The sequence below is a fragment of the Aureobasidium pullulans genome (assembly GCF_000721785.1).
Source record: "Aureobasidium pullulans EXF-150 unplaced genomic scaffold scaffold_4, whole genome shotgun sequence".
NCBI lineage: Eukaryota > Fungi > Ascomycota > Dothideomycetes > Dothideales > Saccotheciaceae > Aureobasidium > Aureobasidium pullulans.
The window spans coordinates 649,025-668,205 of NW_021941024.1; the positions used below are offsets into that span (position 1 = coordinate 649,025).

Sequence of the window (19,181 nt, forward strand, 5' to 3'; positions counted from 1 at the left end):
CTTCCTTCGCTCCTTCTCCTTATTTTCCCCGCCGATCGCAGGACTCCAAACAAATGACTCGAGCGACGAGTCATGATGAAAACATCGGGTACAGGTGGCCTTGATGTCAGGCAATACTCCACATGCTCACTCCGAAGTACTGTACCATTCTCGTATCCTTCATCATCGTCTATTTCACCCTGCTCGATATCACATACTCGAAGAGTGGCAATGATGTTGCGTGCAACGTTGACCTCATTTCTGTATCTCTTGATTTGTCTCTGCGCGTCTACTCATGCGAGCCGTCTGGTTACGAAAGAGTCGCCAGAGTATGGTGTTGGGTTCCATCTCACTCTTGACTATGCGTGAGTACTTTGCCATTCTCATCACATATGGAGATATCAAACTGACCTATCTTTCTGTACAGCACAGCGAGTATACTCTACGCCAACGGCACTGCAATCGACGCAGCCAAAATCGAAGGAGATACGTTATACAAACAAGCCATGAGACAAGTTATTCAAGACAAAGAATCTTCGACCTCACTTGCCGAGATACATCTGCCAGATGAGCAATCTATCACCGCAACAGACATCAACGCAACAGCAGTGTTTCTACCAATCCTGCAATTCCTAAAACTCGAGGCGAACAAACACATCAACACCTCTCTAATGGAAATTTACGTTACCATTTCCTCACCTCTGGACGACTCGGCCCTCTTCGCTCTACACTCGGCAAGTCAAGCTCTAGGCGTAGGACCTATCCCCTTGAGTATCCCAGCATGGCAATCTGCCCTCCGCGGCTGGAATATAACTTCCCACTGTCCTTCTTACAAGACATGGCCTGAACCGGCCTCAGAGCTGGATGATCCGGAACAATTAGTGTTGATTGTGGAGTATACGCGAGCGGGGTTGATAGCGGTGTTGGCGATGGAGGAATGCGGGTTTTCGATGGAGGAAAGGGAGATCAGGAATTTTACTCTAGGTTCTGCGGTGGATTGGGAAGGCAAGAGTGATGATTTGGAAGTTGCGATCAGGGAGGTTACAAAGCCGCCTTTCGCTACGGGTTCGTCGTTGTGGCGGTATGGTCCTGGAGGTGAGGATGTCAGAACAAGAGATGATATTGCAGAGGTCGTGGTGATAGGAGAAAGTGCGAATGATGAGGTGTTATCAAAGGCACTGGAAAGCGTGTTCGGAGAGCACTGGCAGTCGTTGGAGCAAAGACATGACGAGAGAGCTGCAAATGTGGATCCGATATTCGTTGCGGCGAGGGGAGCAGCTACAAGGGCTTTTGAAGATTTGGAGTGGTTGACCAATGATGATTGGGTCGATGTAATGGACCTTGCTAAGGAAAGTGGCGAGTTACGTACGTGTAAAGGGAGCGAATAGCAATGAATCTTCTTGGCCTCTCCGTGTACGTTCTGACTGCCTGATCAGCTATCAAAACGCAAGGTTTCTTATCGATCCGGGTGGGTCTCCACTGAGAATCGCTACTGGGGGATGCAGGACGTTAAAGACATGTAGGACGTGATTGTGGACCACAGAAGTTGCGGCAAGATTGAGAAGGTCAGAGAAACAGCATCTGAATGGCGAAGAAGAGTCTATGTATATATACAGCCAACAGCAAACGACCAAAAGTCCGAAAAAGTCCTGAATAGTGAGGAGGTATCATAAAGGAAAACAAGGCGTGACCGTCACAGAAGGAAAAAGGAAGGAAAACAGAAGCTCATACAGTCTCGCTCACCGTCCTGACCTGATAGGACGTGTGAACCATGATCCCCTCCTGACTTGGCTTGTAATGTGCATCTTCGTCAATGATATGATCCATACTCGCCGAGTCAGGCGCGACGTCATTGCTAGAAACCAGTGTCTTGTTTTTCGTGCCGCGACCTTGTAACATTTCGATGAAATTGGGAAGGTTGCTGGCTTCAGATCCCAAGCGTGTGGATTTTCCGAGTGTGGTGTCGGTGGCGTAAGAGGCACTGCCGTGGGAATTTGAGTGTGAATGTTTGCTGTCTCCCCAGCTTTTGCTCCAGCTTCGTGTCCAAGATTTGCTCCAGCTCTTTTCGCTGGTAATCGTTTTGACGATTTTGATCTGACGGTCTATGAAGGTGCGGAGAGTAGGACCACATGCGCAGATCATACAGACGGTGAGTTCGAGTTGTCTGGTAGGTCATGGTCAGTACGGTCGCTGGGCTGTGCTTTAAGACGAAGACACTTACGTCCAGATGACTATGTTCCAGAGGGTGTAGGTAATATCCCTGTCGGTTGCGCCATGGTTGAGCCAGTCGACAAGCACTTTTAACCTGGCGATACTTGTAACGCAGGGTAATGATCCAAGGGCGAAGAGAGAGGTGAGAAGGTATTTCTGGTCGTTCTTCAGAGCAAGGCTCCAGATGATCGGCATGGGCATAAGCAAGATCCACCAAGTGCTGATACTGTTCATGACGGTATAGGCGATGTATAGCGCTGTGCGGTTGATACACTTGTGCTCCGACACGGAAACATCCCTGCTCAATATCAGTAATGTCCAGGTATAAGAGATAAGATGTCATACCATGCTGCCGAGATTGGTGAGCAGGAAAAGATCGACGCGAAGATGAACATCACGCTGTAAGCATTGACAAAGCAAAGGGCACACCACCATTGAATGCGGAAGTTTTGAATGGGGAAGAGGCGGCGGTACAGCATGAGTACAGACAGCTTCATGGTGAGCATACATGCTGAGTAGAGCACGGCTACTGTAAGCCAGGCGCGAAGGAAGCTGGGTGAATAGCTTTCCAGCGGGACGTCCCAGAGGTGCTTTCCCAGACCTAGTGATACCATCCATTGGAAGACACCCATGATGGCCAAGAATGATGCTGTAGCAAAAAGGATGAGTGCTAACACCCCGGAGTCAGTGGGTGTTGATGACGAAGGATGGAAGCATGTTCTTACAGTCATCGTGACCAAATGATCTATTAAAAAATACTCGAGTAATCAAGCGAATGATTACTACAATCATGAAGAGGACTATGCAGACAATATTGGTGATTGTGATGCGATATCCAACACCATCAGGGTTAATCAGATTGCTGACTCGGCCAGCCGGGGCCTGTATTGCTGGTGTTAGACTCGGGGCCATCGTTTTATTCGAATGGCAACAGAGTCAAGTTGATTTGCATTACTCTTTGACAGAGAAATGGTAGTTCAAACGAGGGACATCACCCCATAAGTGTGACAGAAAGAGGGTCGGGATTATGAACAAAGAGAATGAGGGCAGTAGCCTCCTCTTCTGCTCTCGAAGGGCCCCAACATTCCACACCACGCGTCATTAGTTCTTCTTTGATGCCGTGCGACCTAGCTTAATCTTCTTTGTCAATGAAAGATCCTCCCATTGGTAAGGCGAGCCAATGCATGCGGTTTTTGCATGGCTTTAGCTGGCATGTGGCCGGAGGTGTGTGGGTGTCGATCTTTGCTATTGGCAAAACTGCACCATCTCTCCACTCGGCTGCATCCCCGTTAATAACCATAGATGGCCAAGCTACGATTAGCGCCGTCGCGGGCCGGTGCGTATTAGATGATTGACGACTTGTCTACTGTGGAATTGTGATTGAAGCTTGCATGTGCATGACTTCAGGCACTCTGAAGATTCGAAAGTACTCTGTAGCGATGAGGACTGGGCCCGGAACCGGGATTGAGAGCGACACGATCTTGATGACCCCTGATCTAACATGTGGCGTAGTATTTCTTTTGGAGATGAGGCGTGGTAGGTTGAGCGGCTATTGGGTCTTCCAGGTAGTCGGCGCCCAAGCTGACATTCTTCAAGACTGCCACGTTGTTTTCCATTCTTTCACCAGTGATCACGACTTGAGATAGCCGTTGAGAGAAATGTCAGCTCCAAGCTCGAGCGACTGAAACGTTCGAGTCTCGGCTGTTGGTCGCACAAGTAATCGTGCGAACTGTTCTCGAGTATAGACAGGCACGACCGTTGAGTGCCCTTCCCTTATTCACCTGTTACTTGCATGATGTGCATGAGGCCACGAGGGCGCCGTCTATTTTCTTCCGACCTCCGCCCGCCGCGCGAACCCCGCCTTTGGAACGACTACCTTAGTCGCACCTTCGTATGCGGATGCAGGTCGGGTCAGGCACTTTGTTGTCAAGTCTCAATGTTGCTGGCGCCGTGGCTATTGGATGCTGGCTCTGAGGCTTCGATTTTGCGCTTCACGTTATGTTGTCGCTCGACGACGAGACGTCTGGTAGATCTCGAGTTGTCGAACATGTCAGTTACATGCAGGGAACCGACCCCTCGAACGGAAGGCCGCATCGACGTAGACGAGTCATTTCCTTCTCAAAAAGGTGACGTGCAGCAAAGGTGTCAAAAAGCTTGGGCGCTGTCAAATCAAAAGTGGATCTTCAGAGCCCGGGAGAACGACATCGCCCTAAATTAGGGGCTCATCAAGAATTTCGTCCTCCTCATCAAACAAACTCTTTTTCTAAGAATCATCTCACGTTCTGCATGCATGAAGTTAGCCGGCTTGTTGCTCTCGGTTGCGCCGTCAGCAAGAAACCTGAGCATGCAGAGAAGATCGAGACTTCCACGTTACACGAAACTGCATTCTACCTGAAGCCGCTTCTGCATGAGGAACCATTGATTGATATGCAACTCTTGCATATATGTGCTGTTCAATAGCTGCAATATGCCGCCTCCACTGCCGTCAGCCGTCGAGGACAGAGGCTTTTCAAGTTCCTTCAACACTCATGCTGCTGCTATCCGCTCTCTACCAGTCATGTCTACAACCTTGGTTTCACCGCTTTATCCTCCTTCAGTACCGCAAGCGAGTCTTTTAATTTTGTCATCGCCTGCAACAACACTCTCTCTTGCCTGCACTGGGAAATGACCTGCACACACAACGTGCCGCCGAGGAAAACACTACGATCACCATCCCAGAGCTTGCGATTATACTTCTCCCAACCATTCGGTGCCGCCGACTGATCGGAAAGATTGCCATTGAGATCCGAGACTCGGACTGGACGGATAGGCAGTGTTGCCGCTGGATAGTTGAGTAAGTTGAACGATGAAGTATATGAGACGGTATTCCAGGAATCTACTGCGGGCGTAGGATGAGGCGCGATCGGACAGATGAAGACATCCAGCTTCCTGGCGCTTCCTGTGTCATCCTTCCAATAACCACCACCTGATCTCCAAATGTCCAGGAAGCGTGTTTGCAGTGCGTTTCGTCGTGCTTGAAGATCTCGTATCTTCTCCGCCGTGAGATTTGCCTTACGGCGCAGGCGCTTACTGAGCCACGGTGAAATCGGTTCAGAGGTCGCTTCCATGAGGTCGAATGCAGTGTTTGCGCCGTCGACTCCAAACAACCCGTTGGCGATAGTTTGGCATTGTGAGAGCAAAGAGGTGATGTCCAGTTCTATGACTTCGATAGCAGCATTTCTCTTCAACGTGTTGGAGATTTCTTCCATGACTGCTTGGATAGGTGGAAGTGGCGTCGTGATGCCGTCAGTCTTTACAATGCCTACTCTCAACCTTCTCATGTGGTCGGAGAGTGATGGTGTCCTGAGAGCACTGCGTACAATCTGTTGCTCCCAAGTCTGAGGAATGCACTCGGGGTCGAATACCCACGGCTCCTGATCTCCGATGGCTTTGAAGAACAATTCGCAATCTCTCACAGTGTGAGCAATCGGGCCAGCAACAGATCTGATCCCAAGAGCTTCCGTGCCCGGCAAGCTACCGTTCTCTTGTCCGCTATAAGGTATGCGCCCATGGCTAGGCTTGACGCCCACAAGTCCATTGCACATAGCCGGTATGCGAATGCTTCCTCCCACGTCTGTGCCCACTCCCAGCACACTACCGCGCATTGCGACAAGTGCACCTTCTCCACCTGAACTACCGCCAGCAGTGAGTTTCAAGTTTGCAGGATTTAGCACACGGCCGAAGACGTTGTTGTGCGAGTCCAACGCTTGGAGCGTAAGTGGGATGTTGGTCTTGCAGTGGATAACAGCTCCAGCTTGAAGCAACATTTCCACCAATGCCGAATTGGTCTCTGCGGGCTTGAAGCATAGTGACGCATAACCGATGGACGCATCTTTGCCCACAATCTTGAAGGAGTCTTTGACAGATATGGGTAGGCCGTGTAGAGGTCCAATGGGTTTGCCCGTCCGCTCGAGGTGTTCATCCAGCTGTTTTGCCCTGACGATAGCTTCTCCGAACATGATCTCGGTAAGACAGCTGGTCTAGATTCTCATTAGTGCCTCCAGTGAAACACCTTGGTCCGACTGACTAACCAATTGTTGAGCAATTGCCGCTCGCTTGCAGAATGCAGTGACAACATCGACGCTCTTCAATCTTCTCGCTGCAAGTTCTTTGACCAAAGTTGTAGCATCATGATTCTCTGTAATCTGAATCTCTTGGTCGCTCAGAAGACCGCATTCTCGAGGTACGGCTAGTACATCATTGCGGTTGGCTGTTGGCCGAGTCTTGGGCGTCCAGTCTTTGGGGATCAGGTTCGATTGCTCCTGCTTCTTTCGTCGAGCAATCGACTGCCACACAGCTTCACTTTGCGACATTTTGATTCGGCAGTGAGGATATTTAACAATATTGGTTGTTTGAAATCCTATTTGTAATGTTCATAGGGAGGATATGTTCAGAACTTCAGTGGAGACGTGCGGGGAGTAGCGGAGGTGCCGAGGCTGGAGTCTGGTCAAGTGTGCAACCCTGGTTTGATCCTGTCGATGCCTCTTTGCCTTATCAATGCCATTCAAAGATTAACAAATCATTCAAATGGAGTTTCGTTGTGTACAGTTGTCTCTCACGCTCATAATCAGGTGAACATGATGGCGTCAATCCGGCAGTCCGTCTTGGTCTCGAAGTTCGTCAGCTCTCGGTTTCTCGGCACCATCTCTTTGCCAACTGCATCAGAACAAAGACCAGAAGACAATTCGGACCAACGACAGCACAACTGCAGCTATCTGGTTTTTGACTTACAAGCATCACCAAGATGACTCTCGCGGAAGATGTTAACACGATATCTACCTTTCTCTCCCACGACCAGATTCAGCTCGACCCAGCTTCAAGCACGCCCCAACACTATGATTACATTGTGCTTTGCGTCAGTGCCATCTTCCACTGCGCCGAAACATTCTTCAGCACCCTACAAAAACATGGCTCAGCTCTAACCTCCACCGTGGTCCTCTGCGGCGGCATCGGACACTCAACTCCACATTTGTACACTGCAGTGGCCAGAAATGCCCGCTATGCCGACCTATCCGAGCAGATCAATGGCCTACCGGAAGCCCAAGTCATGGAAAAGATCTTCGACCATCGCTTTGACGGAAGCAGAGTGAGAGAGTCCGGTGTGAGAGTGTTGATCGAGGATCAAAGCACCAATTGCGGTGCCAATGCCACGGAGACTAGAAAGTTGCTACAGAAGCGTGGATTACTGGTGTCTGGAAGTAATGTCCTGATTATTCAAGATCCCACCATGAGCTTGAGGACGAAAGTGTCCTTTGAGAAAGCATTTGGACTGGACAATGTGGCGTTTGAGGCCTGTCCCACCTTTGTACCCTCAGTCATCGAGAAAGATGGCAGATTGAGTTTCGACGAGAGCGAAGGTGTCAAAGAGGACGACCTGTGGAATATGGACAGATTCTTGGGCCTCATCTTGGGCGAGGTAGTCAGACTGAGAGATGACGAGAACGGCTACGGACCAAGGGGCAAAGGATTCATTGGACATGTTGATGTACCAGACGCAGCACTCGATGCATACAAAAGGCTTGAAAAGGTCGTCCAGGCGAACAGGTAAAGAGAAAAGCTTTCTCTTCTCGCTCTCGCTGGCCAATAAACATGAAGAACATCCTACATTTTCAAAACATGTTGGCGACCTCGCATCTACAAGTGATAGTGAGATCGTGCGGTTTCTTTACAGCTACGCCCGTGTTCGCTGTATGCTAGAGATAAAACAGATGTTGAGAGCATCAAAGTTGTACTCGTAAGTGCGTGATCGGCGGTGTCAAGGATGCACGACATATGCATTATGCACATGAACGTCAGCAAGTGTCGATATCCATACAGAGACTTTGACGCCGTATCACGTCGAGCTCAGCATCGAGTGCTGTCTTCGACCTCATACTCAAAAGAGGCACGGAAGGAGCTATCCCACAAAAGCGAGCAGTCAGTATTTGGCAAATGCCCAGCATTTCCAGACGGGCATTGCTGCCGAGCCTCGGCTTGTTTTTGCGCGCCCCTCTCGAACGTCACACAAGCCACGTCCTACACGGGAAATGCTATGGGAAAGATAGAGCTTCCCTCGGTCATCAAATGCCGTTGCCATGGGGCGCGCGCCAGGCGATTTTCTAGATGTCGGGGTAGACTCGAGGTAGGTCTGCTAACTGTCAAGTCTCTCATTGCTGCTCATCCCAATTTCCTCTTTCTACTACTTCAACACCTTCCGTGACAGGCGTGTACATAGTACTATCTTGCTTACCTAGTGCCAATTGAGTTCACATATCAGATAGCAATGGCTGGTATGTTCCTCTTCGAGCTACGGAGTTGTCGAGTCCTACTGACGACTACCCACAGCACTACCTTTGACGCTCGCAGCTCCAGCAGCAGTAGCATCTCTCGCCTACCTACGAGCCAAGACCAGTTTCCCCAATGACTACGCCATCCTCAAGGCGACTGTATGCGGGGCCCTCTATGTCAGGAACTGCGTCAAGAACGACCGCGTAAACCTCTTCTACGAACTCGAAAAACACGCCCTCGATCCAAAGACACGCGACCACTCTTTCCTCGCCATCCCACCACACATTCCAAAAGACGTTGCGACACCAGCAGATCTCAAGGGTTTACAAGCAACAGAATGGAGTTACAAGCAAGTCTATGAGACGGTCTTGAAGTTTGCCGCATGGCTGAAGCAAGAGCATGGAGTCAAGAAGGGCGATATGGTCGCCATTGACTATACGAACAAGACTCAATTCGTGTGCTTGTGGTTCGCACTGTTCAGCTTGGGAGCAAAAGCTGCCTTCATCAACACAAACCTGAAGGGCAAGGCCTTGTTGCATTGTGTCAAGGCTTGCAAGGCGAAGTTGTTGATTGTGGATCCTGCTATTGAGGATGCACTCACAGACGAGGTTCGACAAGAGCTTGCGAACTCGGTGCAAGCTGTTGTCCTAGACGACGTGACTGAGGGCAGAATTGTTGCAACCGCAGGGCTGCGAGTGCCCGATGAGGAAAGAGGTGGTGACAAGATCAGTGATACAGCAGTGCTCATCTTCACCTCTGGAACCACTGGCTTGCCCAAACCTGCTGTCGTACCTTGGAAGAAGTTCCTACTGTCTGGCAGAACAGTGAGCAACTGGCTCGGTGTCAAATCGACGGATCGATACTACACGGTGAGTTGCCCATCTCTCTCTGATACTCGAGCAAGGCTAACAAGAATTCCAGGCAATGCCCCTCTACCACAGTTCAGCAAGTATCCTCAACATCTCAGTCGTCCTTCACGCCGGTGCAACAACAATCTTATCTCACCACTTCTCTCCCAAGACCTTCTTCGCTTCGGCCACAGCCTCAAAAGCGACAATGATGCAATACATCGGCGAGATGTGCCGCTACCTCCTCAGCACTCCGCCCTCTCCTTTCGACAAGTCACACACCATCCGCATGGCCTTCGGAAACGGCCTTCGCCCGGACGTATGGCAGAAATTCAAGGAACGCTTCAACATCCTCGAAATCGCCGAGTTCTACTCAGCCACCGAAGCAGTCGGCGGCAGTTTCATAAAGAGCAAGAACAACTTCGGTCTCGGTGCCGTGGGAAGAGCGGGAACAACTCTACAAACACTCATGGGCTCACAAACCGCTATCGTCAAACACGATGTCGAAACCGGAGAACCCTACCGCAACTCTTCCAACCTCTGCGAAAGAGTGAACCCGGGAGAATCAGGGGAGTACATCAACGCTCTCGATCCAAACAACATCAGCGACAAATATGTAGGCTACTACGGCAACCAAAAAGCAAGCGACTCGAAAATCCTGCGGGACGTATTCAAAGCTGGCGACGCATGGTACAGATCCGGCGACCTGTTGCGAAAAGACACACAAGGCCGTCTCTTCTTCGTCGATAGAATCGGCGACACTTACCGCTGGAAGAGCGAAAACGTCAGCACAAACGAAGTCGCCGAAGCTCTATCCACCTCCCCTCACATCGAAGAAATTAACGTCTACGGCGTCGCCTTGCCAAACCACGACGGACGAGCAGGCTGTGCGGCAGTAATGCTGAAATCCGCACCCTCCTCTCAAGTCCTCAAGGAAATAGCCGCACACGCTAGAGAAAAGATGCCGAAATTCGCGATCCCTTTGTTCTTGCGAGTGGTTAGGGAGTTTGAAGTCACGGGCACTGCTAAGTATACTAAACATGGGTTGAGAGAGCAAGGTGTTGATCCTGGTAAGGTTGGAGAGGATGGATTGTTTTGGTTGCCTGTGGGTGCCGAGGCTTATACGGAGTTTAGGAAGAGGGACTGGGATGGTGTTGTGGGTGGTGGTGTTAAGCTTTGAGTGTGAAGCGTCTACGAGAGCTACGTTCGATATATATATGTACTGGAGATGAAGAAGTTGTAGACAGGTTTCTCTGCTCGTTCCCTCTTCTCAAAGCTAACGTGAGCTTCCCTCGTTTTGACGACGATGGATTCGTCACTATCGAAGCAGCGGTGATCGGGGACGTCGCAGTGGCTAGAGTCAACCATGAAAGGCTTTTGGGTATCTGAGGGTAGCAGGCTCCAGATCGATCTCTTTGCCGGAGGTCTGTGTCCAGAGCTATGCCAATGAACCATTGTACCGCTGGAAAGAGTATTGTGCATTTCTCCCGCTGTGAATATTCCTAGATTCGAATCAGGAAGCAAGGTTAGAAGTCACCACGAAGCTGCCGAGTATGCCATTCGTCGGTGCCTTCCTTTGATCTCCCGATCAAGTCCCCCATCTACCCTCCAAAAACCCTCTCAAGACCAGCAGCCCCTTCCCTAATCTCCTCACAAACCACTCTCGCCTGTTCTTTAACCGTCTCCCCAAAAGCCCGCTCAACCTGCCCTCCAATCTCAGCCTTGATCTTCTTGAACCCCATATCTTCAACTTTGTCCACGGCCTTTCGTTTCCACATATCGTGGAAGGCAATTTTGCGGTTCTTGCTCCAGAGTTGGGAGAGGATAAATTGGTGGTCGGTGAATTCGTTGTTCGCGTTTGTGGTGATGCGGGTGGTGAGGAGGGTTATTTGGGTTTCTATCATGGTTTCGAGCATGGTTTGGAGGGGGTCGGAGCTGATTGTGTTGTTAGTGATGTTGTAACAGAGTGGGGAATGGGTGTACTTGCTCTTCTGGGGTTGCTTGGAGTCGAGGTTGTTTGGTTGGACGTTGTTCGTCGATGGTTGGGTCTTGAGTGGGCTGTATGGTCGGTGTTTCTGGTTCTGTGGTGGCTTCCAAGGACCTTTTGTGGGTGATGTGGGTGGTGTCTTGAGTGGTCTCGATAACGGGATGAGCAGCGTCTTTGGAGCCCAATTCAGCTGGGTTTCCAGCATCTGGGTGAGGTGTTTCCTCGGCATCGGAATGAGGTGCAAAGTCATCCTCATCGGCAATACTGTTCTGATCTCCTGCAAACTCATCTTCATCAGATCTGTCGCTGCTTTCGGAAGCCGTATCACCCGCCATCTCATTGCGGTACATCCCCGAATCGTACTCGTCAGGGCTATCGCTCTCGTCTTCATCGCTGTCTGAGCCTGTAGCATAGTCTTCGGAAGGGATAGAACTTGGGTACAATCGAGCAGTTTCTAGGCTCTCCCAAGCTTCTTTCAGAGCCATACTGGTGTTGAATGCAGTCTGGAGTCTCTTACCCTGTTTGTAGATGTCACTGCTCGACTCGTTATACCTGAAGCAATTGTTGAGCATCAATTCGAAATCTTTTTTGAACTGATGGATTGCGGAATATTGCTCATTCTTGAGTCTTCGTGATATGGTTGAGAGTGCGATCGGACGTTCGATCGTCGAGTAGTACTCGGGACCATCATCTGAACCTCGATCCACGAGCTCAAGAAAGGGCTGCACGCATTCATCATCTGAAGTAATGAGCCCCTGGAGAACGTGTTCGCAGAACTTGTAGACGATCGTTGATCTCTGGGTTTCTGTGAGGATCGGTCTGCGAGCTTTGGGGGTCCTGTTTCTTAGCGAGAAGCGACGCGACATGTCGAAAGTAAGTCGGAGGAAAGATGATTCGTGAATACTTCCCCAACGACAGTATGGCAGATGGACGGCTGGAGATTTGTTCGATGTCGGCACGTTTGAAGTTGGTGAAAGGAAGAGAAGGTCTCGAGTCGAAGTTGGATGCCAGGATTGAGCAAACGAAGTGTCGATGCGGTTGTCAACATGTCACTCTCGCTGTACAGCAGCAGAGTCTGTGTGACGTGAGTGAGACTTTCCAGCGAGGCGTAGACAGTTGTTAAACTTGAAGCTGCGTATTGGTGGAGCACTGTGTGATCGTATGAGAGAGCAGCTTCAAGTGATGTCAACCTTCCAATTCAGACGGAGGAAAGGATAGCTCACAAGGCCTGGAGATGTGTTCAATCGAAGCCAGAAGTGATCACTCTCAGAAGTGATAGTGTGGTCAGACTGATGGTTGACGATGACGATGGCGAGGGTTGAGAAGGCGTGGAATACTGAATGAAAGCCGGACTGGTGCTTGATTCCAGATCTCCGTGGCTGTGTCAACAGCATGAGATTTACGACACCCGAAATCTTCTCAACCTGACGAGGCGTTCTCAGTAAACACCCATCGAAGGGAACAATGATTTTGGTCTTGATATGACTGTCCAAAGTGATCACGAGGAAGCAAAGCTCTGAGAGGATACTGAAAAGGTAAGCAGAATATGTGATGAAGCTTATATGTGATGTACAAATGGTCGTAAAACAGGCTGTCGTCAATTTTCTACTCTCCTTGCAGCGGTTGGCCCATGCCACCCAGAGTGACCATCTTGGTCACCATGTACTCATCGATACCAATCTTTGAACCCTCGCGTCCGAAGCCTAGAGACTCGTTAGTAGGGCTCTGAAAATGAAGATAGAAGTATGGAACAAACCTGATTGCTTGACACCTCCGAACGGCGCGGCCGGGTCGCTGATGAGACCAGTGTTGACACCAACCATACCAACCTCAAGAGCTTCGGCTACACGGTAGACACGCTGGATGTCACGCGAGAAGAAGTAACCAGCAAGACCAACATCAGCGTCGTTGGCAAGCTTCACGACCTCAGCCTCAGTGTCGAAGGGGAACAAGCCGGCCACAGGACCGAAAGTCTCCTCGTGAGCGAGGGCCATGTCGGATGTCATGTCACGAATGACTGTGGGCTGGAAGAAGTTGTCGCCCAGGTCGGGAAGCTTCTGACCACCGATGAGAACCTTGCCACCCTGCTTGACGGCATCCTGAACGTGAGCCTCGACCTTACTGACGGCACGGTCGTGGATGAGAGGGCCGTGAGTGACGCCCTCGTCGTAGCCGTGGCCAACCTTGAAGTCCTTGACCTTTGCAACAAAGGCTTCGGCGAATTTGTCGTAGATACCTCTTTGCACGTAGAGACGGTTGGCACAAACGCAAGTCTGACCAGAAGAGCGGAACTTGGAAGCAATAGCGCCGTTGACAGCAACGTCAAGATCGGCGTCGTCGAAGACGATGAAAGGAGCGTTGCCACCCAACTCGAAAGACAGCTTCTTGAGGGTGTCTGCTGACTGCTTCATGAGGAGCTTGCCGACTCCAGTGCTGCCAGTGAAAGAAACCTTCTTGACGATATCGGAAGAGGTGATAGCCTCACCGACTTCAGGAGTGTTCTTCATGGCTGTGATGATGTTGACGACACCAGGAGGAATTCCAGCGCGAACTGAGAGCTCAGCCAGAGCGGCGGCCGTGAAGGGAGTCTCACCAGGAGACTTTGCGACGACTGTACAGCCGGCAGCCAAAGCAGGGCCAATCTTTCTGGTAATCATGGCGGCGGGGAAGTTCCATGGAGTAATCAGACCGCAAACACCGACAGGCTCCTTGAGGGTGAAGACTCTGTTGCCGGCGACGGTGGCGGAGATGGTATCGCCGTACGCTCTGGGAGCTTCCTCGCTGAACCACTCGAAGAAGTTTGCAGCATATGTGGCCTCGCCCTTTGCATCAGCCATTGGCTTTCCATTCTCCCATGTGATGAGCTTTGCGATGTCTTCGGCATTCTCAACCATCAAGTCGTACCACTTGCGCAGCATCTTCGATCTTTCTCTTGCTGTTGTCTTGCGGAACGAGGGGAAGGCGGCGGCGGCAGCGTCAATGGCGAGTTGAGCGTCTTCCCTGCTCATCTCGGGCATCTTGCCAATGGCCTTGTGGGTTGCCGGGTCTGCCGTCGTGTCAGAATGAGTACTCTTCTCTCTCCTCTTGCCGAGTGTTACCATAGACGTCGAAGGTCTGGCCCGACTTTGCATCAACCCATTTGCCATTGATAAAGGCCTGCTGCTTGAACAGCGAAGGGTCGTTGAGCTATATTCTCTCTGTCAGCATCGGCTCTGTGTGGATTCGGAAACTGGCAAGTCCACGCACCGGAGGTACACTGTGTCCCATGGCGTATGATCTTGAGGCTATGCTGATGCGTGTGATGGGCTGGAATGATGACCTGAATGCAGGCTTTGCGACGATGCGAGAGATGAAGGTCATGGTAGACTCGGGCAAGAGGTGACTGGATGGATTTCCACAAGTCCTCGGCTCGCGATAGGCCTCTCCTGTTGACGATGACGATGCTGGGAGGCTAGATGCGGGGAAAGCTCGCCGAGGTCGTGACTATTCAAAAGACTTTGATGCTTCTCGACACGAGACTCGTCGTTGATTGATGGTATGAAATGTTTTTGTATAGCGGATTCAAAATTTCAAGTCTTTCTGAACAATCGTGAGTCAAAGAAAAACACCCACATCGCATCTGTTCTATCGATAGGCCAGCTTCCGTGACGGGCTTCAATGTGTAAAAAGCTCGCCCACAGGGAAGCTTGCCGCCGAAATCGTCTGAACCTTCCTTTCGCGGCTCGACACCCCGCTCCTTCGTCGGCCGTGACATTCCGACTTCTACAACACCATCTCACCATGCGCGAATAGTTCTTCCAACCCTGTCCTTGTCTTGTCTTTAACAAGCGTCGGGCAATGGAAAAGGAGAAGGTGTCTGCCACAAGTACAATACTTGACCCAAGCCCTCGCCCTCAGCCGTTGTCCGCGGGCCGCGAAGAATGTCGCAATCATATTTTCGGGTCTAGGAGAAAGAAAGACCTGCCTGTCTCTGACTCGGTCTCAGTTGATTTATGTTTGAGCAGACTGTCTTTCCTCTGCTGTCGCACGTGTTCGTCCAGCGGCAGCCCCAGACACCTCGGTATTGGCTATTTTCAGCCATGAAAAACGCCATTTCCCATCATATTTCGTGTTCGACGTTCGCGCTGTCTCCCTCCCAGGCTCCCAGCCCCGACGCTCGAGTTCTCCTCCAACCACAAGCTTTTAAAATCCTTGGCGCCACTGGCCAGACCCAGTTCGCGAGGGATGCCATCCTTCTGCCAATCTTAACATATGCACTCAAAAAATGCTTGTCGCGCCTAATCTCAGCAGGTGCTTTGCGGGGTGTTGGAGATGTGTTTTGATATCGTTTTACGGAACTGGCAGATCTGCAGACCATCGAGTGACAGCCGATTGGCATGATCGCCAAATAAGCCGCCCATCAGCTGCACCTCACAGCTGAAGCTTGTCGAGGTAAACTTCAGTCCTCGAAGCCATCCTCGGAGTCGTTGCAGCGAAGAAGTGGAAGCTGAACCCGAGCGCACGGTAGCGTGCAATAACGTCTCGTTCTTATTTGATGACCACCATCCTGACCGTTGAAGATCTAAGTACATGTCTCGAACGCTAACCATAGTCTTTCCAAACGTCAAAAGCCACCATCCTATATATATGCATCTCGCCAAAGCTCACCACCGGCTCCATAACGATCCTTCTGTGCTATATAGCCTATACGGCCGCTTTTCTCTTCCGTCCATCATCACTCCCATCACCTCATCACCACTCTGCACGCTATATCACAACAACATGTCGGAGCAAACTATCTATTCCGAGAAGCAGCAGTTGGCGATGGATCTCGAGAAGAAGCAACCTCACAACAACGACCTCGAGAGTCAAGACTTAGCAACACCCCCTCCTGCACGACCGGTCTTCCTGGTTCTGTGGCTGTTGTTCGTCTTTGGCACAGTCGCTACGATAGTTTCCTCGAATTGGAACAAGCCAGAGTCTCGCGTACATGGCCAACACATCCTCCAAAAGCCAACGAGTGTCATAGCTACAAGTACATCGCTACCAACATCGGCACCAACAAGCACATGCAACAACCTCACTCTCCGTCGTGAATGGCGCAGCATGAAGCCAAGGGAGCAGAGACGCTACCAGACTGCTATGCGCTGTCTTCTTGAGCTTCCCTCCAAGAATGACAGAACCGGCAGCAGACTCGGTGACTTCTTGTCAGCCTACAGCACCTCTGGCTGGCATGCAACCCAAACCTCAGACTACCTGCCATGGAACCGCTTCTTCATGCACACTCTCGAGTCCGCTCTGCGCAACGAGTGTGCGTACAGAGGAGACATGCCATACCTGGACTGGACCGCCGTGCCCGCGGCCTCCGCCGAATCATCGGGTGCAACTTCAACAGCCGCACAATCATCACAAGCTGCCATCCATGATGAGGCCGCGAAACAACATCTCGATGCCGCGCTCGTATCCGAAATCATGTCTGCCGTCGATTACGACGACTTTGCCCACGTCCTCGAAGCTCGTATTACCGACTTGGCACCCTTTGACTTTTCGACCCCGGAACTACCTCAAGGTAAATCATGATCACTCTCATACGATGTTGAGAGCTCTGAGCTAACGTTTGTCTTTTTGTAGATCCTCTTTTCCTGCACCAAATGCAGGTCGATCGTCTGTGGTGGCTCTGGCAACAGCAACATCCCAAGGCTGAGATGCCTGTTGAGGACGAGCGCGTTCGTATCAGAGGATTCGGCAATTCCGTTGCCGTGAAGAGTGTTGCGACGACTGAAGGTTATGACCTCTGTTATCGCTATGTGTAAAAAGTCTTGCGCTTTCATGCTCCTCCTACTTAATGTTTATGACCCTATAGATCTGCTGTATTTAGCTTTATTCATGACCAATTCTGTATCCACCAACGACTGTATTTCTCGGTCTCGTGTTCCTTCTACTTCGTGGTGATGTCGATATCGCTCGGCCGTATGCTTTCTTCTCCTTTCCACCATCGTTACATCCTATCTGTCCAAAACCGCTATCCGCGGCCTCCATACTCGTCTCATCCCCTCGCATAGCCACAAACACCAATTTCCTATAACAAAACTCCTATAACTGATCCATACTCCGAGACGTTCAACCTGCCATCTATTTTTACGAAGAACCCCCCAAAAAGGTTCATTGAGCCGATGTGACAGTTGTTTATTTCACGAGAGAGAAAAAACGATTGTGGTAGCCACTTGAGACAAAACGCCTCGGACATGTTCGCATAAAAGCTTGGACGCTAACGTTGAAGAAATGTGGTTTTTGGCGGTCTCAGGGGGGTTAATGGTATTGGGAGATATGGGTGGTGAGATCGTAGTATTCGTGACGAGGGGTGTTTGATGGTTAGGCTGGTTGTTGAGGGGGGTTTGTTTGGGGTGATAAGGGGTTGGGGGAGTGTTGGTGCTGAGGAGATATGTGGTGTGACCCGAACGTGTGATGCTATCGAGTGTACTTGAGAGATAGCTGTGAGGGACATCTACTTTTTGTGTCTCTGTTTCTGTTGGAGATAAGAAATTATCAGGATGAGCTCTGTCGCAGTACTTCGAGTTGAGCCAAAGGCTGAAGCCTGGTACGACGGCCTGAGACATCACTGGTTTCGTTTTTGCATATTCAAGCATTAACTCCTTGCAAGAAAGCATCATATCGAAAGACCCTTCTGTACCGTGATGGCTCATGCCACCATGCTCGAAGGTCAGAGATGACCAGCATGACCATCAGTGTCCATATGGCCAAGGTACAACTCTCGACCTTTGAGACCGTGATATCAAGAGCCACTGACACAGGCGAGCTGGGCTATAAAGCACTCTCTCTGAGCCATTCAAGCCCTCTCCATCTCGCAAAACTCCGTTTCAACCACTGCGATGACAATATTGTCGAAGTCGAGGGCGGGCAGCTCGCTGTCTCCTGGCGCCAATGGAGATAAGCCGGAGTTATACCGACAAACTTCATTCTCTGGACGCGTTGCTCCCTTTCCTCGACCAGCACGAACACCATAGCGTACAGTAGTCGCAGAGTGCTCGGCAAAGACAGAACAGTCAGGCAAGAATGATGCACCTGAGCCAGGCTTCACACAAGCCTTCACGCTCATGCATGCCGTCGAGAGCGTGACGCCTGTGTCGAGGGTGATGTTGCATCTTCTCGACGGTTGCAAAGACCTGAGGAAGGAGCTCCCCCCTGGTCGATGATGTATGCCTTCCTTCGCTTCATGTTATGTTCTCGTGTATTCAGCGCCGGAACAACCGAGTCGATACTCCGTTGGCAGTCGCGACAGGGTGACACTTTCTCACATGGCCACCACGTGGGGAAGCAGCACAACTTGCAAGCCTCAGCCATCACGAATTACTTCGCTGGTGTCTGACGCCGACTCGTGTCCTGGACAGCTCATCGTCCTGGTTCGTTCGGAGTCCTTGGAGCATCCGAATCGCCTTGGTATATCCTCGACACAATCCCATCTCTTACAAGGACCTGTATCCAACGGCGAACAGCATGGATCGCATACTGGATTTGTGTTGATATCATCACATGTCAAGATCCTTGTTATCCGTGTCGAGAACAACAGTTCCTGGGATCAAGCCGGACCAGTCGAAGAGCAGCTACAGCAGCACCCAAGAGTCAGGATAGGAGTCCTTCGAGAAGCCCACGACACACGTCTCGATACCGGATCCAAGACGGTTACTGAAAGTTGACGGTTCTTCCGTATCACAAGAGAGCTGCTTTGCCCCGAATATCGCGACAGACGTAGTCGTCGTGAACGTCCAACTGGTTCGGTCTTGCTGGCGATCGTTTGGAATCTGACAGGCGTCCGCATTAGCACAAGCTCGTCAAACAACTTATGAGCAGCA

The 19,181-nt window shown here is 50.8% G+C and overlaps 10 protein-coding genes across 10 annotated transcripts; 6 read left to right on the forward strand and 4 right to left on the reverse strand.

The window, feature by feature from the left end:
• Nucleotides 1-122: 122 nt before the first annotated feature.
• Nucleotides 123-1,367, forward strand: M438DRAFT_353085 (uncharacterized protein; the record flags this gene model as incomplete). Its single annotated transcript, XM_029906841.1, has 2 exons — nucleotides 123-313; nucleotides 407-1,367. The coding sequence occupies 2 exons, from the start codon at nucleotides 123-125 to the stop codon at nucleotides 1,365-1,367; spliced, it is 1,152 nt and encodes a 383-aa protein (XP_029763214.1).
• A 227-nt stretch (nucleotides 1,368-1,594) lies between these two features.
• M438DRAFT_313889 (uncharacterized protein) lies at nucleotides 1,595-3,230 on the reverse strand. Its single transcript, XM_029902581.1, has 4 exons — nucleotides 2,916-3,230; nucleotides 2,536-2,860; nucleotides 2,201-2,488; nucleotides 1,595-2,143 (listed from the first exon to the last, which is right to left on the reverse strand). The coding sequence occupies exons 1-4, from the start codon at nucleotides 3,100-3,102 to the stop codon at nucleotides 1,705-1,707; spliced, it is 1,239 nt and encodes a 412-aa protein (XP_029763215.1). The 5' UTR covers nucleotides 3,103-3,230; the 3' UTR covers nucleotides 1,595-1,704.
• Nucleotides 3,231-3,763: 533 nt separating this feature from the next.
• On the forward strand, nucleotides 3,764-4,579 carry M438DRAFT_160613 (uncharacterized protein). Its single transcript, XM_029899045.1, has one exon. It carries the CDS (start codon nucleotides 3,983-3,985, stop codon nucleotides 4,406-4,408), a length of 426 nt encoding a protein of 141 aa, XP_029763216.1. The 5' UTR covers nucleotides 3,764-3,982; the 3' UTR covers nucleotides 4,409-4,579.
• A 2-nt stretch (nucleotides 4,580-4,581) lies between these two features.
• M438DRAFT_313890 (amidase) lies at nucleotides 4,582-6,592 on the reverse strand. The gene is made up of 2 exons (XM_029902582.1): nucleotides 6,261-6,592; nucleotides 4,582-6,209 (listed from the first exon to the last, which is right to left on the reverse strand). Exons 1-2 carry the CDS (start codon nucleotides 6,540-6,542, stop codon nucleotides 4,752-4,754), a joined length of 1,740 nt encoding a protein of 579 aa, XP_029763217.1. The 5' UTR covers nucleotides 6,543-6,592; the 3' UTR covers nucleotides 4,582-4,751.
• A 302-nt stretch (nucleotides 6,593-6,894) lies between these two features.
• M438DRAFT_343430 (uncharacterized protein) lies at nucleotides 6,895-7,931 on the forward strand. Its single transcript, XM_029904980.1, has one exon. The coding sequence runs from the start codon at nucleotides 6,974-6,976 to the stop codon at nucleotides 7,775-7,777; it is 804 nt and encodes a 267-aa protein (XP_029763218.1). The 5' UTR covers nucleotides 6,895-6,973; the 3' UTR covers nucleotides 7,778-7,931.
• A 350-nt stretch (nucleotides 7,932-8,281) lies between these two features.
• Nucleotides 8,282-10,800, forward strand: M438DRAFT_363158 (acetyl-CoA synthetase-like protein). The gene is made up of 3 exons (XM_029907633.1): nucleotides 8,282-8,498; nucleotides 8,554-9,365; nucleotides 9,418-10,800. Exons 1-3 carry the CDS (start codon nucleotides 8,492-8,494, stop codon nucleotides 10,522-10,524), a joined length of 1,926 nt encoding a protein of 641 aa, XP_029763219.1. The 5' UTR covers nucleotides 8,282-8,491; the 3' UTR covers nucleotides 10,525-10,800.
• A 1,022-nt stretch (nucleotides 10,801-11,822) lies between these two features.
• M438DRAFT_248771 (Bromodomain-containing protein) lies at nucleotides 11,823-12,050 on the reverse strand (the record flags this gene model as incomplete). The annotated part of the gene is made up of 1 exon (XM_029899622.1): nucleotides 11,823-12,050. A coding segment is annotated over one exon (228 nt), but the record flags the coding sequence as incomplete, so codon positions are not given.
• An 886-nt stretch (nucleotides 12,051-12,936) lies between these two features.
• Nucleotides 12,937-14,598, reverse strand: M438DRAFT_268455 (succinic semialdehyde dehydrogenase; the record flags this gene model as incomplete). Its single annotated transcript, XM_029900255.1, has 4 exons — nucleotides 12,937-13,034; nucleotides 13,088-14,377; nucleotides 14,430-14,517; nucleotides 14,578-14,598. The coding sequence occupies 4 exons, from the start codon at nucleotides 14,596-14,598 to the stop codon at nucleotides 12,937-12,939; spliced, it is 1,497 nt and encodes a 498-aa protein (XP_029763221.1).
• Nucleotides 14,599-15,736: 1,138 nt separating this feature from the next.
• Nucleotides 15,737-17,219, forward strand: M438DRAFT_343433 (Di-copper centre-containing protein). The gene is made up of 2 exons (XM_029904981.1): nucleotides 15,737-16,879; nucleotides 16,942-17,219. The coding sequence occupies exons 1-2, from the start codon at nucleotides 16,093-16,095 to the stop codon at nucleotides 17,121-17,123; spliced, it is 969 nt and encodes a 322-aa protein (XP_029763222.1). The 5' UTR covers nucleotides 15,737-16,092; the 3' UTR covers nucleotides 17,124-17,219.
• A 1,052-nt stretch (nucleotides 17,220-18,271) lies between these two features.
• Nucleotides 18,272-19,162, forward strand: M438DRAFT_160675 (uncharacterized protein). The gene has a single exon (XM_029899047.1). It carries the CDS (start codon nucleotides 18,528-18,530, stop codon nucleotides 19,023-19,025), a length of 498 nt encoding a protein of 165 aa, XP_029763223.1. The 5' UTR covers nucleotides 18,272-18,527; the 3' UTR covers nucleotides 19,026-19,162.
• The last annotated feature ends 19 nt before the right edge of the window (nucleotides 19,163-19,181 follow it).